The following is a 21,312-nucleotide window of genomic DNA, read 5'->3' as shown; positions in this document are numbered from 1 at the left end:
AGATACCGACCTCCAGATCAAACTGAGAGATGCTGTGAATATGCAAGCAGACCTACAAAAGCCTGCAGACTGTTCTAAGGAGGAAAAGACGGTTAGCAATGCCTCCTTCAGAAAGAAAAAAAGAAGTATCTAACATAAGTATCTGCCAAGTGCATGAATGTCTGTATCGCCAGTTCCCACACTCCAGTTTATGGATCACTGGCAGGCTGCGAGGCTGTAATAAATTACCCACAACGAATCTGCAGCACCAGTGGTTTGCACACGCCAATTATAATAGCGAGCAGAGGACCGCGGGACAGGCTGTGATGAATTCGGGGGGTTGTAAGGGTCTGCTAATCCAAAATGGTCGGATCGATACGATCGTTTGCAACGCACTGCTGTTAAATATGCTCATGTCTGCAAAACGCTATGTGCAGCGGCAATACCGTTCACCCAGTTAACCCGGTAAGTAAATCCCCAAGAGAAACAGGACTTTGCCCCCTCCTTTAGTACGGGGGAGAGAAATAAAAACGCTGTTTCCATCACCGCGGCCATGCGGTGCGATCGGCACCAACGTGTACCCGACATTCAACCACAAAGGGTGCCCTTGGAGGAAATCGCCTGCGTAAAAGGAGATGACGGCTGTGCTGCTCGAGCAACACGGCACTTCCAGTCGCCGATAGACCCGGTGCTGCCGGCTCGGCCGCGCGCCCAGCAGCAAGGCAGGGCAGGGCGGCAGCCGGGGGCGCGCCTCGGGTCCGCACCCGCGTTCCCCGCGCTTCGCGGCCGGCCGCACGCCGGTTCGCAGCCTCAGCCAATCAGAGGCCGCGAAAGCGATTTCTGCGGCGCTGATTGGATGCCTGCCCCACGGGCTCGGGCGGCGGCGGCAGGAGAGGCGCGCCGCCGCGGCGGGGGGAAGCGCGTTCCCGTTGCGGCCCCTGGGTCCTCGCGTGCCTTTCGCTGAAAACAGATGTTTGCCCGTGTTTTTTGTTTGTTTTTTGTTTGTTTTTTTGTTTTTTTCCTAGCCTACGTGATGCGTGAGTCCGGAGTGATGCGGTGGGGAGGGGTGGGGGGGTGTCTCTCGCTGGGATCGTTAGCGATCCGCAGCCGCGTTAATCAGAACCGGATTTCCTATTTTAGACAAACGTCGGAAACTCGTTGCCCTTCGTCCGACCGAAGCCAGGTGCGGAAAAAGCCCGACCCCCATCAGTTAAAGGCGTGAGCCGGTCCCCGCTATGTGATCCGACCCGGCGGTAACGCCGTGGGGCAGCGGCATCCCTGCCCCCCTCGTCCAGCGGCTCCGCCTCGGCTCGTTCTCAAGGCCATCTGTTGGCAGCGTTTTCCTCGGGCTGGAATGATGTTTTAACCGTGGCAGATAGCTTCCCATTCAAGTCCCTTCCCCCACCCGGCGCTCAATGCAAATCGTCTCCTACTAGCTGGATAATAATGCGAAAATGACTGTAATTTCGCAGACGAGCAGCAGCCCAAAGTGAAACGTGTCTAAACAGAGGTCGATATTGAAAAATCAGGGCTATTACCTAAATCTGAAAAATACATATCATAAGGAAACAGGAGCAGCGATCCGCGAGCTGACGAAGCCCAGCCACCCCGCCGGACTCGGCAGGTCCCGCAGCCGATGACAGCTGGCGTCCCGCACCGGCGTCAGGCCCGGAGACATGCGGGTGTTCCCGGAGAGATAACCCGGGAAGGGGCAGCGAGTTCGGCCCCGAGGTGCGAGGCGTGCCGAGCCGCACGGCCCGCCCGTAGGGCCACAAAGGGTTAAGCGCAATTTGAGGCGGAGGTGCGGCGTAATGGCTCCCCAGCTAAACAAAGAGGATGATTAAGGGGGATATTTTCGAGCGACACAAAGCCCGATAGGGAAGATTTGTGTTACTAATTCCTGTGAAAGGATGTTCACGTGGTAGTTATATGGTCGCCGGCGTTCACAGTTCAGTGCGTGCGGCAGTAAATCAGGGGCCTGGAAACAAAAGGGTTATTTTCTGCTCTCTCTCCTTCCTAAAAAAAAAAGAAAAAAAAAAAAAGAAAAAGAAAAAAACAGAACCCCCATACCACTAATAAAGGCCGACCTGCCTAACTTAAGCCATATTGTCAGACACAGCCCGGCGGTGGGTTGTTGGGGGGGGAGGGAGGCCGTGGGTTCGGGCTGCTTCTCCCGACACAGCACGTGTAGCAGCCCCAGCCCGCCGGGCTCCGAATGAGGGGAAGCCGGGAGCCGAGAGATGCCCGCACCTCCTCCTAAAGCGGCACGGGAACACCATTCATCACCCGTCTCGAAAGCCGCCTTGGAATTAAATTAAAATGAAATGAGAGCTTTCCTCTCAACCAACGAATCCCGGAGCAGCGCTGCTCCACCTTGGTTTTCTGTTTTGCCCCCCCCCCTTTGTTTTTTTCCTTTTTATTCTTTTAAGCTTTCAGTGTTAATGGAGGTAATTGAAAGAGGTGAGGTTTGTATCCGGCTGGCTGCAGCCGGCCGTCACACGGGCTGCGGGGGTGCGAGCACAGACCCGCGTGTGCCCCGCGTGTCCGCGCGTCCCGCGTGTCTGTGTGCGCCTCGCTTGCTCACAGCCCGCCGGCAAGCATGCAGGAGGAAAGACGACCAATAGGAAGGCCCGATTTCATAAAAGCTGGGTTTTCATTGGCCGGGAGGGAAGGGGCATTCTGAACAAAGAAAAGTCCCTTTCAGGTACCGCTCCGGTCCCACTCCCCCTCCGCGGCCGCCGCGGGGGCACGCCGGGCCCGTGCGTGTGTGTGCGCGCGTGCGTGCGAGCGGGGGGCGGCCGGGCCTCCCCCGTGCTTTTTTGTGGTTTCTTTATTTTTTTTTCTTGCTTTTTTTTTTTAATTTTCCTCTTTAGAAAGAAAAGGAAGGTCCATGGTATCTGGTGCTCTCCTTCTTCCCAATACATTAAATCTGTTGAAGACATTAGATTTTTATTATTTTTTTTTTTTCCAAAAAATAATAATAAAAAAAAAAAGCGGCTGCAACAAACACACACCCAGTGCAGTTAGAAGGAACAGGCCACCTCCATCCAATACAGACCGTAAGTACGGTTGCGTGGTGTGTCTGTAGCACGAAGAGGGGGTGATTTTTTTATCATTATTATTATTATTTTTTTTTCTTTTTTTTCTTTTTTTTTCCAACAAGGGTAGCGCTGAGCGTTGGGTGCCACGCAGTGTGCAGGGCGGTCGGTGCGAGCAGCGAGCCCCGCACGTATCCCGACGACGGCGCGCTGCCCGGGGGTACTGCGGGGCAAAGCCCGCACTGCTCGGCACAGCGATGCCTCGCGAACACGCGGCCGGGCGGGTTGCGGGGCGGGCAGGGAATAATGGGATGGATGCGGGGTGTTGGGTGCAGCGGGGCCGCTGCGGGGCTCGTTGGGACGGGCGGCCCGCAGGACCCCGCCACCCATCTTTACCGCGGCGCAGCCAATGGCGCCCGGCGGGGTGACGTGAAGCGTGCGGTAACGGAACCGCAACGCCGCGGGGGTTGGCGGCGCTGCCTCGCAGCCCGCCCCGCCCCCACCCCTCCCCCCCGCCGCCGCCGCCGGCTCATTAGGCGCTCGGCTTCCCCCCGCCACTAATTAACAACGCCGCGCTGTGGCTCCGCTCCGCGCCGTCCGGCGGGCGGGGGAGGGGCCGTTTGCCGGGTTACAACGAGGGGGGAGCGGCCTGTCCTGAAAAAAGGTCGCCGGCTGCGTCTCGCCGGGCTCCAATTACCGCAGCGCGCTGCTGAGCGCCGCTGTCGGTACGGCGCTGCCGGGGGGTGCGCGGACCGGCTTTACCCCCCCCTTCTTTACTCCCCCCCCCACCCCCCATCACTCGCGGTATCAGCTTAGCGCTCCCCGCCCCGCCCCCGCGCCCCCTCAAGTTACTCGAAGAAATCAGATCTGTCAGGACGGGCGAAAAAAATGCCACTTCCCAGCGAGCGGGCGGAATCCAGCCCGGATTTTCAGTCCTTTCTTCTCCTTTTCTCCCTTCCTCCCTTTCACTAATTTACCCGATGTTAGCACATTCTGCCGGTAACACCCGGCCGCCTGTGGGCTGTCGCACGGGATCGTTACTCACTGCTCAGGCGGGCTCCGGGCGCGGGGCTGAAGATGGAGTGGGAAGTTGGGGATAACATTTTTCTTTTATTTTTTTAGAAAAAAAAACAATTTACTGTGATTTGTTATTATTATTATTATTATTATTATTAATTACGGTTCCGTGCTTTACTCAGGAAAAGGGAAAAAAAAAAAAAAGAAAAGCAAAACAACAACAAAAAAAAAACAACAAAACAAAACAAAACAACAAAAAAAAAGCAAAAAAAAAAAAAGCAAAAAAAAAAACAAACAGCAAACCAAACCAACCAAAACCTGATGCTCCGGTTCTAACCGTGATCGCTGCCTACCGGCATGCAGAGCTGTGAGTGAGGAACAGCTTCTTTTTTTCTTCTTTTTTCTTCTTTTTTTTTTTTCTTTTTCTTTTTAATTATTTTTGTAAGCGAGGAGGGGAAAAAAAAAACAACAAATAACAAAACAAAACAAAAAAAACAACCAACCAAACAAAACAAAAAAAAAAGGACCTCTGATCCGAGTGCCAAAGTAAGGGAGATGTGTCACTGACCGGGGCTGCGATGGTTCTTGCTGCCTACTGCGTGATCGCTTGCTCTCTAAGTAAAATGAGGCACAGAGCTGTTGCTGAGACGAGTGGGAGCAGCACTTTTGATTTGCTGGTTTAATTAAAAAAATGATAAAGGACTGAAGGTAAGCATTCTGCATCTCTCTGTATAAATGTTTCGATAAGCGGCTGTAAAAGGGAGAGATCCCTTTAAAAATCGTTTTAACTGAGCTTTGTCAAACACACACTCATTTGCGGTCACTGAGGCCACCTTGGTGCAGATCACTTAAAGTGTATGTCTTAATCAGTTTCCTGTACAGTCAGTAATACTGTATTTAACAGACCTAACAATCGTGTGACCGCTAGAACTGCTTGTAGGACTGTGATCTTGAGCTGATGTTTTTTAAGATAGATCTTTATTTCTTTCCTTTCTTCTTCTCCTTCTTCTTCTTCTTTTTAAACCGTGGGTTTTGATGTTTTTTTCATTCGTGCTTACGGGTTGTTTGTTTTTAATAGAAACCTTATTGTGTGAAGGAAAATCAGGTTCCTCCCTTCCCTCGACCTCCTCTACCCCCCTCCATAAAAAAGAAAAGGGGGAGGGGAGGGGGGCTTAAGTACAAAAAAAGATAATACAGAAATAACACAAAACTTCAAGGGTCTGGTTTAAAGCCACAAAATCCATGGAATGCGGTGAAGAGTGAGCCTGTGTACTTCCTTTTCTGCCTCTGGTGCCTAGGTGGTGGTCCTGGGGTTAAATTACAACATGTGCTCCCACAGCTAGGCACCAGCTCTGAGGCTGCTGTTTCCTGAGCTTTGTGGATTTAAATCACCTAGTTAATGGATTTTTATTGTTATTTTTAATTTCTTTTCTTATTTATTTCCCCCCCCCCCCCCCCCCCCCCCCTTTTTTTCTTTTCTTTTCCTGGACGTGGCTTTGGAGGATGCTGGGAGACAAGTAGGTTAAGGATGCTCACTGTGAAAGCATGACAGCTATTGCCTCTGGTTTAACAAACTTAAGAGGGGGAGGGGGGTAAACAAAAACAAAAACGCGAGTAGCAAAATATTTCGGTCCCCCCTGCCTTGGCCTTTTTCTACTGGTTGTGTTATATTCTAGTAAGACCCAGACAAGACATGTTTGACTTTTCCTCTCCTCACAGGAAAAGGTGGATGTGGACCACAGGTTACGAACCCAGACACACCTGGAAAAGGAGAACGAGAAGAATTAAACCTAGAAAAGCCCAGCGGAGATAAACGAATGTCCCCACACCTCCAAAGGAAAGTTCATCCAATTTTTACTCTAGAGATCTCATCTTCAGGATGTCATTGAACACTTCCAGTACAGGAAAAGGTGTGGATCCAAACGCGGTTGACACTTACGACAGTGGCGATGATTGGGAAATCGGTGTTGGGAATTTAATAATCGATCTGGACGCCGATTTGGAGAAGGACAGACAGAAATTTGAGATGAATAATTCTACCAATACCACCAGCAGCAGCAGCGCCAGCTCCAAGGATTGTGGGGCTCTGGCTTCCAGTGGGGCTAATACTACCTCAGCCTTAGCTGATGGCCTAAAATTTGCTTCTGTTCAGCCCTCCGCTCCCCAGGGGAATGCCTCTCACAAAGAGACTAGTAAATCAAAAGTGAAAAGGAGTAAAACTTCTAAGGATGCTAATAAATCTCTGCCTTCTGCTGCCTTGTATGGGATTCCTGAGATCAGCAGTGCTGGCAAGAGGCAGGAAGTCCAAGGGCGCCCTGGAGAGGCAACTGGCATGAATTCAGCACTGGGTCAAAGCGCGAGCGGTAACCCAAACGGCAATAATAACAGCACCAGCAGCACCACCGCCATTGCCTCTTGTGGGAAAAACAAGGAGGAGAAACCATGTAAAAACCAGGGCAGCCGAGGCGCCAAGCGGGATAAGGATGCGGGGAAGTCCCGGAAGGACAAGCAGCACGACCTGCAGCTGGGACCCCCCAGCGGTCCCGGGGGTGGCGGCGGTGGCCAGGGCCCCCCCGGGCACCTCTATGGCTACGGGTCCAAGGGCGGCGGGGGGAGCGGCAGCCCCTTCCACTGTACCGCCGCTGCAGCCGCCGGGGAAGTTAGCAAAGGCGCCCCGGATTCAGGGTTAATGGGGAACTCTATTTTGGTAAAAAAGGAAGAGGAGGAGGAGGAGAGCCACAGGCGAGTCAAGAAATTGAAGACTGAAAAGGTAGGACAAAACCCCTCTCCTCTGCATCCCCCTGTCTGTGACGGACTGCTTCGTGGCACACCTCTGTCCTCCCCCCACCGACGGCGAGGTGCCCCGCAGCCCGACTGGCACGCACCCGCCCTCCCGCACCCCGCGCAGCTCCCGGCACGCGGTGCCAGCGCCAGGCTGCGGGTGTGCGCGGGCCGTCCCGCAGCGCCGCCGGGAGGCGTCGGCGGGGACGCGGGCTCCTTCCGTGGGGGACGAGGGGCGCCGACGGCTCGGCGTGCGCTGCGCGACGGGCCCCGACGTGCGGGGCGTGCGGCGGCGGGCGGGGCCTCCGGGCCTCCCGAGGGCGGGGGGTTGGTGGGGGTGGGGGGCTCGGAGCTGTGCTATTCCTGCGGGTCGGGCCGCCGGTGTGCCGAGCGGTGACATGCAGGAGGGGCGCCGAGCGGAGCTGTGCGCTTTCCTTCCCCGCGTCGGCGTAGCGGAGGGTGCTTCCCCGACGAATGCCCACCGTCGCGCTTTGGGGGAGGGCGGGCGCTGTGCCGGCATCCTGCCCTGCCCGCGCATTGAGGGCTCGGGCCCGCGGCTGCCGGCGGGGTGCCCGAGGCACCGGCAAGGTGAGCGGTGCCGGGTGGCCCGGAGCTCTCTGCTGGTATCGCGTCGTCTGTGCGTGCCGCTCCCCGAGCAGCGCCGCTGGGAAAACGCGCTGACGGAGCGTCCTGCGAGTGTCGGCAGGGCCGAGGTGTCGGGGAAGAAGTCACCTTTCCTTAGGGCCCGTCTGTGCTGCTTTCTCGTTTCGGAGGTGTCGAAGGTTTTGTAGGGTCCAAGTCGACTTTCTAGGATTGGATTTGCGTGTTTGTGACATGAGCTATCAGTAAAAATCCGAATATATATATATGTATATATATATATATATATTTCAAGGGCTTGCATTCAAGACAGGAAATAACATGACTTTCTCATTGTGTGCGTGTTATTGCTTTTAACGTAGCGTATCTGCGGATGAATTTGAATGAGCCTTTTTGACCTTGTCTAAACGCGGACGAGAAAAAGAGACAAATGGATGTAATTCATACGTGTACGTTTCCACTTTTATTTATGGCAGGTTCTTTTCACCGTGAAAAGGTGTCAGAAAGTCTCCCGCTCCCTCTATTAACTTAGTACAGTAGGCATTTGCTTTTGTTGCCAATGGTCTTCAAATTGCAGCTCTCTAATCTGTTTTAACTATCTAGATAAATTGCCCTAATCCAGTCCTCACAATGGCCGTGGTTAAGGAGTCAGAGCCGTTTGATTGGATTCAGTGGCTGCCTGGAATGTGGGAGGTACTGCCCTTTTGCAACCCCCTTAGCCTTTTAATCTTCCAGCCAAATGTTCACATTCAACAATTTTGTTTAGCTGGCAATCTGAACATTGCAGTATCTCAAAGGCTGCTGTCATGGCAACAGAGATTAGAGAGCGGTGTGGTTTCTCCCGTTTTTGTGTTCTTTTTCCCTCTCGGGTCACACGGGAGACCGCACGAAGGATACACAAACGTGTGGGACGCCGCGCAGTGCACTGCTTATCATTATGGGGTTTTTTTGTTTGTTTGTTTTTGTTCTCGCTTTGGCTGGAGTTGGGTATGCATCACTTGCACAAAGCACCTTGTATCCGGAGATATATAGTTTTCAAGCCTGCATGTTAAAAATCAATTTCCATTTATCGTCACGTTGTGAAAGGCATGTCTCATGAATTTGGATGTGTCCTGCTAGACAGAAAGGAGTTAATGCCCGCTGGGTCAAAATCCAAAGGTTTTTGTATGTGGTGTGAAAGACAATGCTGCATTTGTTTACTATTTGTGAAAAGCTTGGAGCGGATTCCCAGGACTTGTAGTCACTGTTTAGTTTTCACAGCGTGCTTCAGTGTCTATTTTTGGTCTATTTATTCTGTTTCCTTGCTGCGGAAAGTCGTGTAAAACATCATAAATTGATCTTACGAAGCCTAATTAAATCAGTGACTGTGTTCTGCTGGCTTTTTCTTTTTTTTTTTTTTCTTTTTTTTTCTTTTTTTTTTTTCTTTTTTTTTTCTTTTTTTCTTTTTCTTCTTTTAATGCAGAAACCAAACCGCAAGTATGTTGTAAAAGTTGCCACTCCCCTGCTATGTGGATAAAGTCAAAGCATGCTGTAATTCTCAGATGTTTGAGCTATATTCGTGCAGCCCATTCTGTGGTTAAGCCACCGGTGACATGTCTGAATAAGTAGCTTTGACAGGTAGGCTAACCACTCCTCAGGTTCCTGGTGTTAAAACCTGTCTCCATTTTCCATCCCTTATCCTCCACGCGCTGCCATTTTTAGCACAGTTACTGTCTGTCAGCGAGAACAAATCTTCCTCTTTTTAGCTGCCTTTCCGTATTTCTAACAGCTGCTACATTGTTTATCTACAGGCATTTACTTTGTCTGCGTTTCGGGAGGACTGCAGCAGTCACAGTTTAACTGAGATACGAGTTGTATTTGGCACGTAGAGATCCGTGTGCTTAGGTGAAGGTTATGCAGAGAATCTGGAGCTGTGGCCCGAGGTGCTGAGCTGCAGCTTGTAACTGGATGCTTGGTGACACTCAGGAGTGAATGTCCCTCTTGTATGGCATATTGCTTCTAGTTTGGTTGTGTAAAGGAGATGAACGCTCTGGCTGGCGTTGTCTGTTTTGCCTTGGCGTTTTGTGGCAGGACTGGGGTTGAGCCATGCTTCATCAGGAGGCCTTGTGATTTGTGCCCGCTGATGTAAATCATTTAAGTGCACGCTTTGATTAACGATGTGACAGAGATATGCTTTTCATGTACTGTCCTGGCTGGCCTTGGATGTAGCTTATTCACTGTGAAATAAAAGGGCAAGCGGGTCACCCGCTTCAATTAAAGAACAAAGTCTATTGTTGTTTGACAGCAAACTGTTTTGAAAGCTGCACCGGGGATCTGGCTGTTGCGGAGCAATAAGGCCGGCGCCCGCAGTGGTGTGGCTGGGTCCTGCTGGGCCTGGCGGGCCGGGCATGGGGCTGGAGGCAGCACTGTGAGCCTGCAGCCTGGCGGGGAGCTGCTGGGAAAGCACCTCTCTTCAGCATCGGTAATTTTACAATTTTAATAACTTCATAAATACCCAGTAAAAGGGAAGGGATTGATTATCCAGATGTCACGAGGTTAACCGTGTTCTCAGCGTTAAAGGAGCTTGCTGCAAGACTGTTCTAATTATAGCTATATAAAGACTTGTTTTTCCAAAGTAGCGTTTTATAGTCCAATAAATGAAATGTATGTTAAAAGTGCTAAGCAAAATCTTCTGTAACCACAGAGGTGTTCAATAACTGGATTCAAGTAACATGGAAAGTACCATCTGTTCCTAGTTTCCAGCCTAAAGACAGGAACCAAGTGGTTGACATTTGCTCATATTTTTGAGGCTCTTTTCTTTATTATTATTATTATTATTGTTATTATTATTTTAAAAAAATGTTCATCTGGCTCTTTATGGAAGCCCTGTAAGATGCAGTAATACAGGAGAGGCTGTGAAAACACGTGTTCATACAGACAGTTAACCGGTTCTGCTTTCATGTAAAGAGATTTCCAGAAGCTCAGTCACTGAAAGATTCCTAATAGGGAATCACCTCCCACAGGCAAACACAATAAGGGTCAGATCCTGAAAGGCCTCGCTGTTTAGATAGAACCTGAACGATTCTGTTTTTCCTGAGGAAGGAGGAGGGGCAATAAATAATGGTAATAAAAAGATGACTCTCAAAAGGCAACTTTAGCAAGCTCTTATCAGCTAACTAATTATGTGTGGTAAAACCACTGACAAAAGTTTTCCATGCACGAGCTGTTGATGGCAGGAAAGCTACTCTTTTATAGATATCTGGAGTCCTGTGCTGTTTGGTGATAGGATTCCTGTCTGCAGCCTAAGCGCTGGATAAAGCACCATCCGGCTTTTGTTTGGCCCTTCCACTGAAGCTAATAACCGGTCTTGTGCCACCCATGATAAAGAAGGTTATCTGTTCCTGCTCTGACAGGAGGCAGGCAGTTTGGTAGCGGGCTGTGGGCACCCCTGTGCGGTGCTGGCCAGACCCCTGGCTTTACTCTGCGGCATGTTGTGCCTTCCCACAAGGGCTTGGTCTCTGGGATATTTGCTTGTTGATGATGGCACGAGTCAAGGTCTTCTTGCATGCTCAAACTCATGTGGCGGGTGTATAAGAAGCAGTGGCGGTGTTTCTCAGGCTTGCTGTCATTGATGCCTGTGGGAGAGCCTGGGCTGCTCTCTGTTAACTGGACATGTACTATGCATGTCGAATAAACACCGTGTCCCTGGTTTGCTGTGCCATCCCTGCAGTCCGCATTTGTATGGGCAGCCTGAATGTGGTTACATCAGTGACAGCAGTACTCCTCCTGTGGTTGCTTTGTGAAGCAGTTGTATTAAACATAACTGTTTTGAAAAAATAAAGAAAGTAAAGGATAATGAAAATTAGGGAGGGCACTGTTGATAGTAGGTGGCAGTGTGGAATATACTGGTACCCCCTGCATGTTGAAAACTTGCCATCCACAGGGCTCTTATGCACTGTCCTTACGGACTGCTGAAGATGCCCAGAAGATCCATCATCATGCTTGGCTCTGGCATACCCAGTGCTGGCTGGTCCCAGCATGCTGCCTTTGCTTTCTGACCTTGCCATGCTCTGAATGCTAAGTCACCAGACCTTGGGACACCTTGGGGCTTTGTTGGCTGCCCAGGCTGCTCCAGAGTTGAGACGTGGGTTGCCTGCTAGGTAGGTTAGCACCCATGGGACGGACTGGGGAGCAATGGATGGAAATGCTGCTGAGATGGTGCCAGGTGCAATGCTAATACCCTTTTCTCCCTCCCAAACTAGTAGGATTGCATGAGTTCCAAAACAACACATGAGGTTAAAGGCCACAAAACAGGGTCTGTGCAGCAGTAGGTCAGAATGACCTTTCTGAGCAGAAGGTGCACGATATCTGAGCAAAAGCTTTGTCAGGAGGGTGTTTGTGGGAACACCAGTGTTCTTCTGCTATCAGAACTACTACTTTTGCCTGCATTTTTGATAAATTCCCTATTGTGTGTTCCCATCACCCACTGCTGGAGACAGATTGTCTCACTTTGCTTGGTGTTGTAGTTGCTGGATGTTCTGTGTTTCTCAGAACACTCTGTTTTTGGATTGTCTGTCAGCTGTGAGTGGTAGATTTATCCTGTTGTTCACGAGTAAGACTGCAGACTAAACTATGTCTTTGTCTGTCTTGCTCTGAACTTCATACAGGGCATCAGCAACCAGGTTATACTTTACTTGGTGCGGTTCACACTGTGCTGACTTCACATAGTTCTTACGTAGCGTTTGAATGTACATTATGCATGTCACTGCATTTCCTGAAAGGACTGAAAGGTTATCTGACTTCTCAGTTGTTCTTTATTGCCTGCAATAGAAATACATCCTCTCATGGGCCCTCGGGTGGTGGTCATATCCATGGATGCAGTGACTTTGTTTGCAGGGATGGCCATGGTTTTGCTAAACCCTTATGTTTCTGTAGTTAAACTTGCACATCAAGGTGCTATTTTTATTTCTTAATAACAATCACAGGGAAAATACCCATTAAAAATAATATATATATATATATATATATAAATAAATCTAGTCTGCACATAACATTCCCCATTTGGTGAAAGACAGTGTAATGCTGGTATGTGAAAATTTCTGAGTATGATGTAATGGCAAAATATAAATAGCTCTTTACAATTTACAGAGCTTGTATATGTTTCTTTTTTTCTTCAGTCTGGCAAACTTTTTCCCTTGCCACACTAGCATGTTTCTGCTCCAGCACTTCTGTGTTGCAGCGCTTAACTGAACAGTGTAGCAGTACAAGCTTTCACTTTTTAATTTGTTTAAAAATATGCTTGAAATGAGATAATTCAAATAAAAATTACAGCTTTTGCAGCAGAACTTGAGGAGCTTTCTTAATGTGAGATTTTAAATTTGCAGATTATTTTTTTTAAAATTATTATTATTTTTTTTTTTTTTAAATTGTGTTCATAAATTAAAACCAGAGCTTACTGTGGGCTCTAAGTAGCCATTTGGGCAAATGTGAAGTTTAAACTGTGACTTGGAGCTGTGTTGTAGCCAGGGTTTCAATAAGCACTCCCTGTTGCATTTCGTCTTAATTCTGACAAAGTGGTCTTGGCAATTGAAACAGAAACATGTGGATGAAAGTCTGTGAAGCTATTCAGAGTGACTTGACTGGCAAGCAAGTTCTTTGTAGTGTTTTTCATCTTTTTGAGAAAGCAGAAAGAAAATTCAAGGGAGTAGAAATGGTTTCTTCTTGTGACCCTGTGCACGTGTACACAGACGCATTCTCTGTGCTTATAAACAGGACTCTTTGGATAATGAGATCTGAAGGAGTAGGGTAAGCTGCAGGGAATGAGATAGGATTGAGGACTGCATAGCATGTTGTTCTTCTGCTTGAAGTGTTTGATTACCGAGAAAGGTTTGATATGTCAATTTTTCTGGTAGGCTAGCACATACTGATAAATCTTGGCTTCTCTGCCATCTCCCTGTAGTGTCCATTGAGGCTGTTCAGAGAAAACTCATAGAGAATTTAAATTTGATGTTCTTTTTACTTTTTCCTAGTAAATTTTGAAGTCAAGAAGCTCAGTGTTGAATTGCGTCCTTGCCCACAAGCCTTCCTCAACCATTATGACTTAACAGTCTTTAGAAATAATGAGTGCTGAAAACCTGGTTCCCCTCTCACCCCTGTCTTCCTTCTCCAGTTTTTGATTTGTCCTAGCCTAAGTCTTATTCCCAGGCACAAACCCAGCTTTGCTGAGGTGATTCAGTCTCCTGAGAATCTCTGCTGTCAAGTAATAACGTAGGAAAAATGTGCCCATGGGGATATTTGAAGCATATGCCAATAGTTGTGCACGAATGTAATTTATTGCAGTCAGAAGAGAGAACTAAAATCTATTGATTGTGGTTACTTGTTGTTTGCAGAGCACTGATATTCTGGTTGCTGAATTGTCTTGTCATGTTAACCAGCAAGCAGATGGCATTATGCCACAGACGCATATTTTACTTCAAGGAACTATGGAGGTTTTGATGTGTTGTTTTTTGGTTTTTTTTTTTTTTGCTTTTTTTCTCCCCCCTCTTATTTCCCCTGTGGCTTCTTTTTATTGAAGAGTAACACGAGAAGACCTGGTAGCAATTTTATTGCTTTCCCATAACAGTTTGAAATAATAGCTTGGTCTTTGGTTGCCAGTCAAGTTTCTACTAGTCAGCTTTTTTGTCATGTGGCAGTGTCGTATAAATAGCATATTTGCAGTTTGTCCTCAGTAACTGGCTGTTTCTTATGCTTCAATTAGCAATGGAAGACCGAGCTCCAATTGGTCGCACTTTCCTAAACTCCTCAAACTCACCCTCTGTCATTCTGATTTTGACAACAGCTGGCTTCTCACAGTTTTGGGTTCTTGTTTTGTTTTGTTTTGTTTCGTGTTATCTTTGGAGTTAATTTAGGGCTCTGTTATATCCACTGCCTATCATGAATTTGCACACTCGAATGCCATCGCCTTCCCTGGTGGGTTTTAGTGATCCTGTTTTGAACTGTGGCAGAAATCATTCTCTGTATTCCCATAGGCGATCATTAGACAAACACTGGTTTTATGATTTTCATTGCTTCTTTCAACCATTAAGAAGAGTTGAAAGCCAGTTGTAATCTCTGTTCTCACAGCTCGCGGGGCCAGACCAAATTATTTTTGGATTTCCTGTTACCTCCTTGGCCTGATTTATGCAGATGGCTCATGTTAAAAGCAACAATAATGTTTGAATTGGAAGAGTTTGGTCTTCATTCTTCATGGAGAACTGTTTATTTGTGTGTGGTTTGCCACACTACATGGATAGCGCTATCAAATCTGTCCTTTATTATAGGCTTGCAGCAGCAGAGTAATGGCAGTAGTTGAATGTCTCAGAGTTTCATGTTCTTGCCAATTCTTTTTTGAAGAAGGAGAATGGAACTAGATCTGTATCTCCGCAGTAAAAGGTAATGGTTAGAAGGAAATGCAATTAGAAGTAGGCCTCATTTCTCAAGTCAACCCTGTTTTGCTGCAAGAAAGAAATTTCAAATGTGATTTAGTAAATACCGAGGGAGTTGTTCGGTTGGCTTATACTGAAGATACAGATCTAATACTCCAGAGGTATGCTGGCTGTATCGAGCGTGTTTGACGTGAAATCTTACCAGTTACTTTTTGCCCAGGGTTTAATGATAGGCAGCGTACGTTGAATTGGTTCCTGGAATTTGAAGGAAACATTTTGTTGTAAGACAAGGTGTAGTGTTACACGATCCTTTTATAAGGATAGGATTGTATAAATGTATGCATATGTTTATAAATAAATACAAACATATTTGTGCTTGTATGTGTGTACATATGTGTGTGAGTATAGGGTGTGTGCATGCACACATCCATGAAGAAAATCTACTTTTTTAATAAAAACAGCAGCTGAGTTTTGGCTGGTATTCTTTATTTACATTTCTTGTCCAGATCCCATAATAGGCTTTCCTGTGACATTGCACCAGATGCCGTACATTGAAGGAGAAAGCTAACAGCTATTTCCTTTATGGCATCGGTACATTTTCCTTTACGCTTTAATTTTTATACACTCCTCTAACCTTTCCTAGTCACCTCTTAAAAGGAGTTTTTCCTTTTGCCTCTGATGTATCTGTCTACAGGTTTCTGTGCTATTGCCCACTTTAAAAATACGAAAACTTAGTTCATTTATTTATTTTCTTTCTTCTGTTAAGAGCTTATTGCTTTGACTCTTGCTCAACTCAGCTGAGAAGTCATTACATTATGCCTGGGTGAGCCCTGCCTGAGATGAGTCCAGGTTACAAAACAGAGCCCACTATGACCAATTTGATTCTTCCTGTAGCAACCCGAGTCACTGCGTGATTTGTATTTTATTTTTTGCCCACCACCTGCATTGGTATTTTTTCATTCTTACTCTTTCCTTCCTCATCTCTCTGAAAATAAGAGCTTCATGTCTGTGGGCTGTTATTGCTGAGATATGACTGAGAATTGCACGCAGTACAGTGAAGCACATTCATTTTCAGCTAGTACCCGTTTATTGCCTTGAGCATTGTAAATCTGTCAGCTCTTCACGATGCTTTCACCTCTTTCTTCATTTGCTCCAGCTTCTAGTTTGACAATGTTCCCCTGAGGCAGAATTTTAATCTGCTTCCAATTAGTTGCAAAATGTGACTCAAATTTCCACATTATGGCTGCTGTTTTACTTGCATGCACACATCTAGAAACAAATTAATGCTCTTGAATATTTATTTTTGATCCTTAAGATTTACTCTGGGAGGAGAACTTGCCAAGTATGCTTGAAGTACCTCCAAGATTCACCTTTTTAACTTAAATTGTAATATATATTTTAGACTTAAAATGCCTCTTTCTGCTTAATATTTACAAAACCTTTTCAGCTGATTTGTAATTATTTGAAGATGCATCACATATGGATAAGTTCTAAATATGGACAAAGCTTACAAGTAATGCTAAAAATACCTTGTGATTGCTATGCCAAATCAGGATGTGAGGGTTTGGGTTGTGTTTGTTTGTTGTTGTTTTTTCTATTTTTTGCAGAGCTAGCACAACAGATTTTATTTTTGTCTTTTCTTAGTTTTGCGGGCTAAACGTATTCATTTGCCACATATTGAAAACCACCTATTATTCACAACTCCATTAGTGATTGTCATTTGTTGAAAGGGTGAGAGTCTGAGCTCCATTTGGTCGGTAGTGGCTCTTCATAGATACAGCTAATTATGATCTGTGAGCATGCTTCATTCAGTAGGTGTCTTCACTGGAGCCCAAGTGCGTTACATGGTACGGCTTTAAAACTCTTGCATAAATGGAGTTTTCAGGATTCTTGGGTAATGTTTGTGCTCCCATTAGCAGGAACGTGGCTTTTGCAGTTCTGTTCACTGGGGAAGTAAATTATTGAGTGGAAAGTCTTAAGATCGCTGTGGGATGGACTGGAATCTAAACCCTGCTGGAAGGGTAAACCTCAGTCCTTCTTTGGGCAAAGCCAACGTGAGAAGCTCCACAACAATTCTGCTTGATTACCCTCCTGCCTGGCTGCCTTATGTCTTTGGTTGCCTGCGTGGAGAAACACAATGTATTCAATTCAAACACACCGGTAGCTAAATTTATAGGTGCAAATCTTTAGTAGAGCTTAGCACTCTGCAGCTTGGCAGATTGATGTCAGCAGCCGTAATAGACTTTAAATAGGCTTTTGGAATTTCATTGGGGGTATATTGCTGAAGTTGATATTGCTAAGTGCCTGTCATTTCTAAATGAGATTTGCACCTGTAAATTTAGCTGTTCATTTGTAGTAATTCACTTACCCATATACAGATTTCTTTTAACGTTTCACTGTCTTTACCATCCCACACTGGGGCTGCAGCCTGCTGGCTGCATGAACATCTGAATGGAGTTGAACATGTGTGCATAGTGTTTGCGTTCACGGTTTCTGAGTGTTTTCAGTCAAGGACAGAAATGTAAAAGCAAAAGATAGGGGATAATGACCTTGATGTTATTCTGTGCTTTCTTGGGTCAGAAATGACTCTTAACTGCATAGATGAGAAGCCCAGCATGTTATTTATTTCTCTAAAGGTTTCACTTCCTCTGGTGGACTCCTGTGATTCACAACATCATTTCATGAGGAAACAGCATTTGCAAACACTGTGAAATGCTGCAGCAGTGTGACTTTTTTTTTTTCCCCTCACATCATATTCTTTGAGGTTCATCTCTGCATTCAAGATGAACTGCAATTCCTGTGATTATCAGCTGTTGAGGAAAGGGTGCACAGATAATTGAAGCCAAAGTGTGTTGCCTGCATTTGTAGCTTACACTAGTGGACTTAAAGGCATTGAAGTCCACTACTGTACCCAGTATACCACATAGAAAACACCCCCTGTGCCCAAAGGTATGTACATATGCATGCGTGCATACACTCTCACCTTATTAATTTTTCGGGCAAAATCCACAGTGCTTTTGAGAAGCATTAAATGCTTTTGTTGATAGCTTATAGTTTTATAAACTCCAAATGAGCTTATTGCCTTTTAACCAGCACTAAATAATGGAAGAACCTATGAGCCTCAACATTGGATAGCAGCCAAATAGCCAAAGGCTGGGGGGGGGGGGAAGGGGAGAAGAGGGAAGGAGGAAATGAATGGTTTAATTGTAGAGCAAATCATTTGTTTACAGATTAAGACCTATTTGGCAGCCAAATCCTACGGACAAGGAGTTGAAAGAGCGAGTAACTAAGGTACAGGAAATGAGCTCTATGTTTTGTGTCTAAGTCCTGCTATTTTTCACTTCCTCCCAAAGAAGAAGAGGCAAGGAGGAAGAAGTTAACAGCAGCGGCTGCTGAGCATGGTGCACATATTTAGTAGGGAGAGAAGGGTGGGAGAAGGGAGCGTTGGTGTGCTTTGCACTCTGACAGCAACCCGACGGCTTGAGCTCCTTCCAGCTAAGGGGGCACCTGTTGGTGGCAACAGGGCCTGCCCTAATTTGTTTTCTGCCTGAACAGGGGGGTTGGAATGCCCTGTTAATCTCAGAACATGTCATGCATTTACCTGAAGCCCTTTCCTTGAAATGCACCTGAGCATCCTCACAATTATTATCTTTTTTTTTTTTTTTTTTTCTTTTTCCTTCTGAGAGAGTTGTTTTTTTTTAAAACATTTATTTAATTTTTTTTTTTTTTAATAGGCCTTAGTTTCAGTATTGTCATTAATTAGCAGGTGGTTCAGATGGTTCAAAAGTGCTCGCGTTTCCCAATGTGCTGTTGTATGGCATTTTTTCAGAGTACCCAGGAGCTGGTACCCTGCATATTTCAAGATGCCAGTTTCATGGGTCATTGCTTTAAAGATCAAAAAGTCAAGAAAGTGCTAAAGCACAAGTGAAGCAACTTCTGCTGTTAAAGGCTGGTTAAGGTTTTCTATTGGGACTTCCTAGTTGTTGCTTTTTTTTCCAGTGAATTGCAGACTTTCAATGCTTTTACCTTTTGAGCTGAATTTTCTCTGACTTCTTTACTGTAATTTCCCCACCATCACAGCCATGAAAATTAATTTGGAAAGTTTGAACGTGGAAAATGTATGTTAGAAAGCAAACCCTCGAGTCAAAGAAAACATTCTGCTTTTGTATGGAACATCACTGCTACCAAAGGAGACAAAGTCTTGTGAGAAGATTTGCCATGATTGTTCATGTGAAAATCGGTTTCGATTTGATGACCTCATGAACAGTCTGAAGGGGCCTATATATGCTTGGCTACAAGTATGTTATTTTCCATCCTCAGCTCCTGCAGTAACTTAGTGTGAGAGAAGGAGTGGGCTTAGAGGAGCTTGGCAAGTTGTGTTTGGTGATTTAAAGCCATTATAAAATGCCATTTTAGTTTGATTCCCTAAGTATGATAATGTAGGCGGTGAGGTGTTAGTCTTTCTGACTCACAGCAAGTTCATGTAAAGGAAAAACAAGGGATCTGGGCAAAGACTCGCTTGCCAGTTGTTCATGTCTGAAATGCAGCAAAGGATTTCACTGGAAAGAAACAGGAAAATTTTCAGTGTCTGTTATGCTGAATAATTGCAAGAGGAAAGGAAAAAAGTTAAATGAGCTTTAGGTGTGGCCTTTTTTTTAGTGCTTGGCACAGCAGTTGATTGTTTCTTATAGTGTTATTCTTTTTGCTTACATATAAGCAAGTATAAATCATAGAAAGTGGCTTGGGTTGGAAGGGACTTCAAAGATCAGGAGGCTTTAACCCCCCTGCCACAGGCAGGGCCACCAACCTCCACAGTTCATACCAGCCCAGGCTGCCCAGGGCCCCATCCAGCCTGGCCTTGAACACCTCCAGGGACAGATGGGGCATCCACAGCCTCTGTGGGCAGCTGTTCCAGCATCTCACCACTCTCTGAGTAAAGAACTTCCCTCTGAAAAGAGCAGTGCCAATAGCTTGTGCTATTAAACTTGATCCTGACAAACTGTAGTCTACCGTGTAGTAACCGTAGGAGTACTACTCTTCTCAACAAAACATTATTTTTCACTGCATTAATTTCTGCTGGATTTCCTTACCCCCAAAAAAATGAGAGTGCACGCAGCTTGTTTGAGGGTAACAGTCCATTGCACCCATTGCATTTAGGGGTGAAATCTGCTTGCTTGGGAGTGAGCATCAATGTCTCTGCGAGGTTATGGGTGAAGTCTCATAAATCCTCATGACCAAGTTACTCATTTGTTCTGTGGGTGGATGAGGCTCAGCTGTCCATGGACTGCTTCACCCCAGGCTATGACCTGTTGTTTTGACCAACGTGAAGTCAGGCTTACTGAGCTTTTCTCTCTCCATAGTGAAGTCAAACCCAGTCATTAAGCAGCATTGCCCCAGATGTGTGCCTCAGTGAATTCAAAAGTAAAACTGCCTTCTAAATCAGCAGTTTGAGCCGAGGAATATTACTTCATCTCAGAATTTTGGAAGATTTCGTATCAGCTCATTTTCATTTTTTATACTGGAAGACAAAGGTCTGGTAAAATTATGAGAAACACAAAGTCGCTAATGGGATTTGAACTCACTGAGGTAAAAATAGCTGGGGAATAATATTTATAGTGGCATAAGAGCTCCTCTGCTGTGTGATTAGATTTAACAACTTATAATTCTTCCAAGAAAAGACTGACAAATTTAATACTGCTTCCAGAATTGAATGAGGGATGAGAGGAGGAAGCCAGCTTAAACCACTTGAATTTTTTCAGGATCTTCCAGGAACTTAACCTTTCATGAGTTTAAATACAGAAGTCAAGAGTACATCTTTTCTCTGTCCTGTTTGCCCTTCCACTGTCTGGCCCTTGGGTGCTTTTGTTCAGATCTTGCCTCTGTTGCATAAAGAAGCCACTGTCCTTACTTGCTCTTGAAACCAATTCTTGGATGAGGACTATGATTCCTGTGCTGTTCATTGCCATAGGTTCAGAAGTTTCAGTGCTTTATCTTAGAGGAGGTCATCCAATCTGGATACTGGGGGTCAGTATGCCACGTTTTTCAGATTTCTTGGCTAACTGGTTTTATCCATTGCTAAATTTGTAAAGCATTACCTGAAAAAACAAAGTTGTGAGCTGGAAGGAATCGTTAGTTATTTTGAAATTAATTGATTCTCCTTTTAAATTACATTTTCTCTTAAAATTAAGTGCACTTCTCACTTGAGGGCTGAATTACTGCATTAGTTGTGTAGGGTGTGTAAGAGCAGAGCATCCTTACTGGTTCATTGAGTAGGGAAACATAATTTCTTTGCTTTGGTTCAAGACAGGCAGCACTGAGAAGAGCTGGTACTTCCAAGATCAAATCCTATTACAGCGCTGTAGAAATTCTTTGCTAGCTTTATCAGTTTGCCACTGTGGAAGTGGGATGCGGTAAATCTTGTTTTCTTGACTTAAAGCCACAGAAAGTCACATTTTTTCTGAGTCCTTTTGCAAGAGATTTTGCGCAGCTCTATT

The 21,312-nt window shown here is 46.0% G+C and overlaps 1 protein-coding gene across 6 annotated transcripts in view; it reads left to right on the top strand.

The window, feature by feature from the left end:
- Window positions 1–2,887: 2,887 nt before the first annotated feature.
- Window positions 2,888–21,312, top strand: part of ZNF608 (zinc finger protein 608) — an 88,648-nt gene continuing 70,223 nt past the window's right edge. For 3 of the 6 annotated variants that reach the window (XM_072360036.1, XM_072360032.1, XM_072360035.1), the window contains exons 1-2: window positions 3,868–4,742; window positions 5,754–6,804. In XM_072360036.1, the coding sequence (XP_072216137.1) occupies window positions 5,914–6,804 (891 nt within the window). In that variant the 5' untranslated portion in view covers window positions 3,868–4,742; window positions 5,754–5,913. Of the gene's footprint in view, window positions 3,039–3,626; window positions 3,743–3,867; window positions 4,743–5,753; window positions 6,805–7,173; window positions 7,404–21,312 lie in introns of those variants that run through there. The other 3 variants (XM_072360033.1, XM_072360034.1, XM_072360037.1) reach the window with 3 other exon arrangements.

This window comes from Excalfactoria chinensis, chromosome Z (genome assembly GCF_039878825.1).
Source record: "Excalfactoria chinensis isolate bCotChi1 chromosome Z, bCotChi1.hap2, whole genome shotgun sequence".
Taxonomy (NCBI): domain Eukaryota; kingdom Metazoa; phylum Chordata; class Aves; order Galliformes; family Phasianidae; genus Excalfactoria; species Excalfactoria chinensis.
Note: the sequence above shows the minus strand (reverse complement) of the source record. Positions and strands in the feature narration are given on the sequence as shown.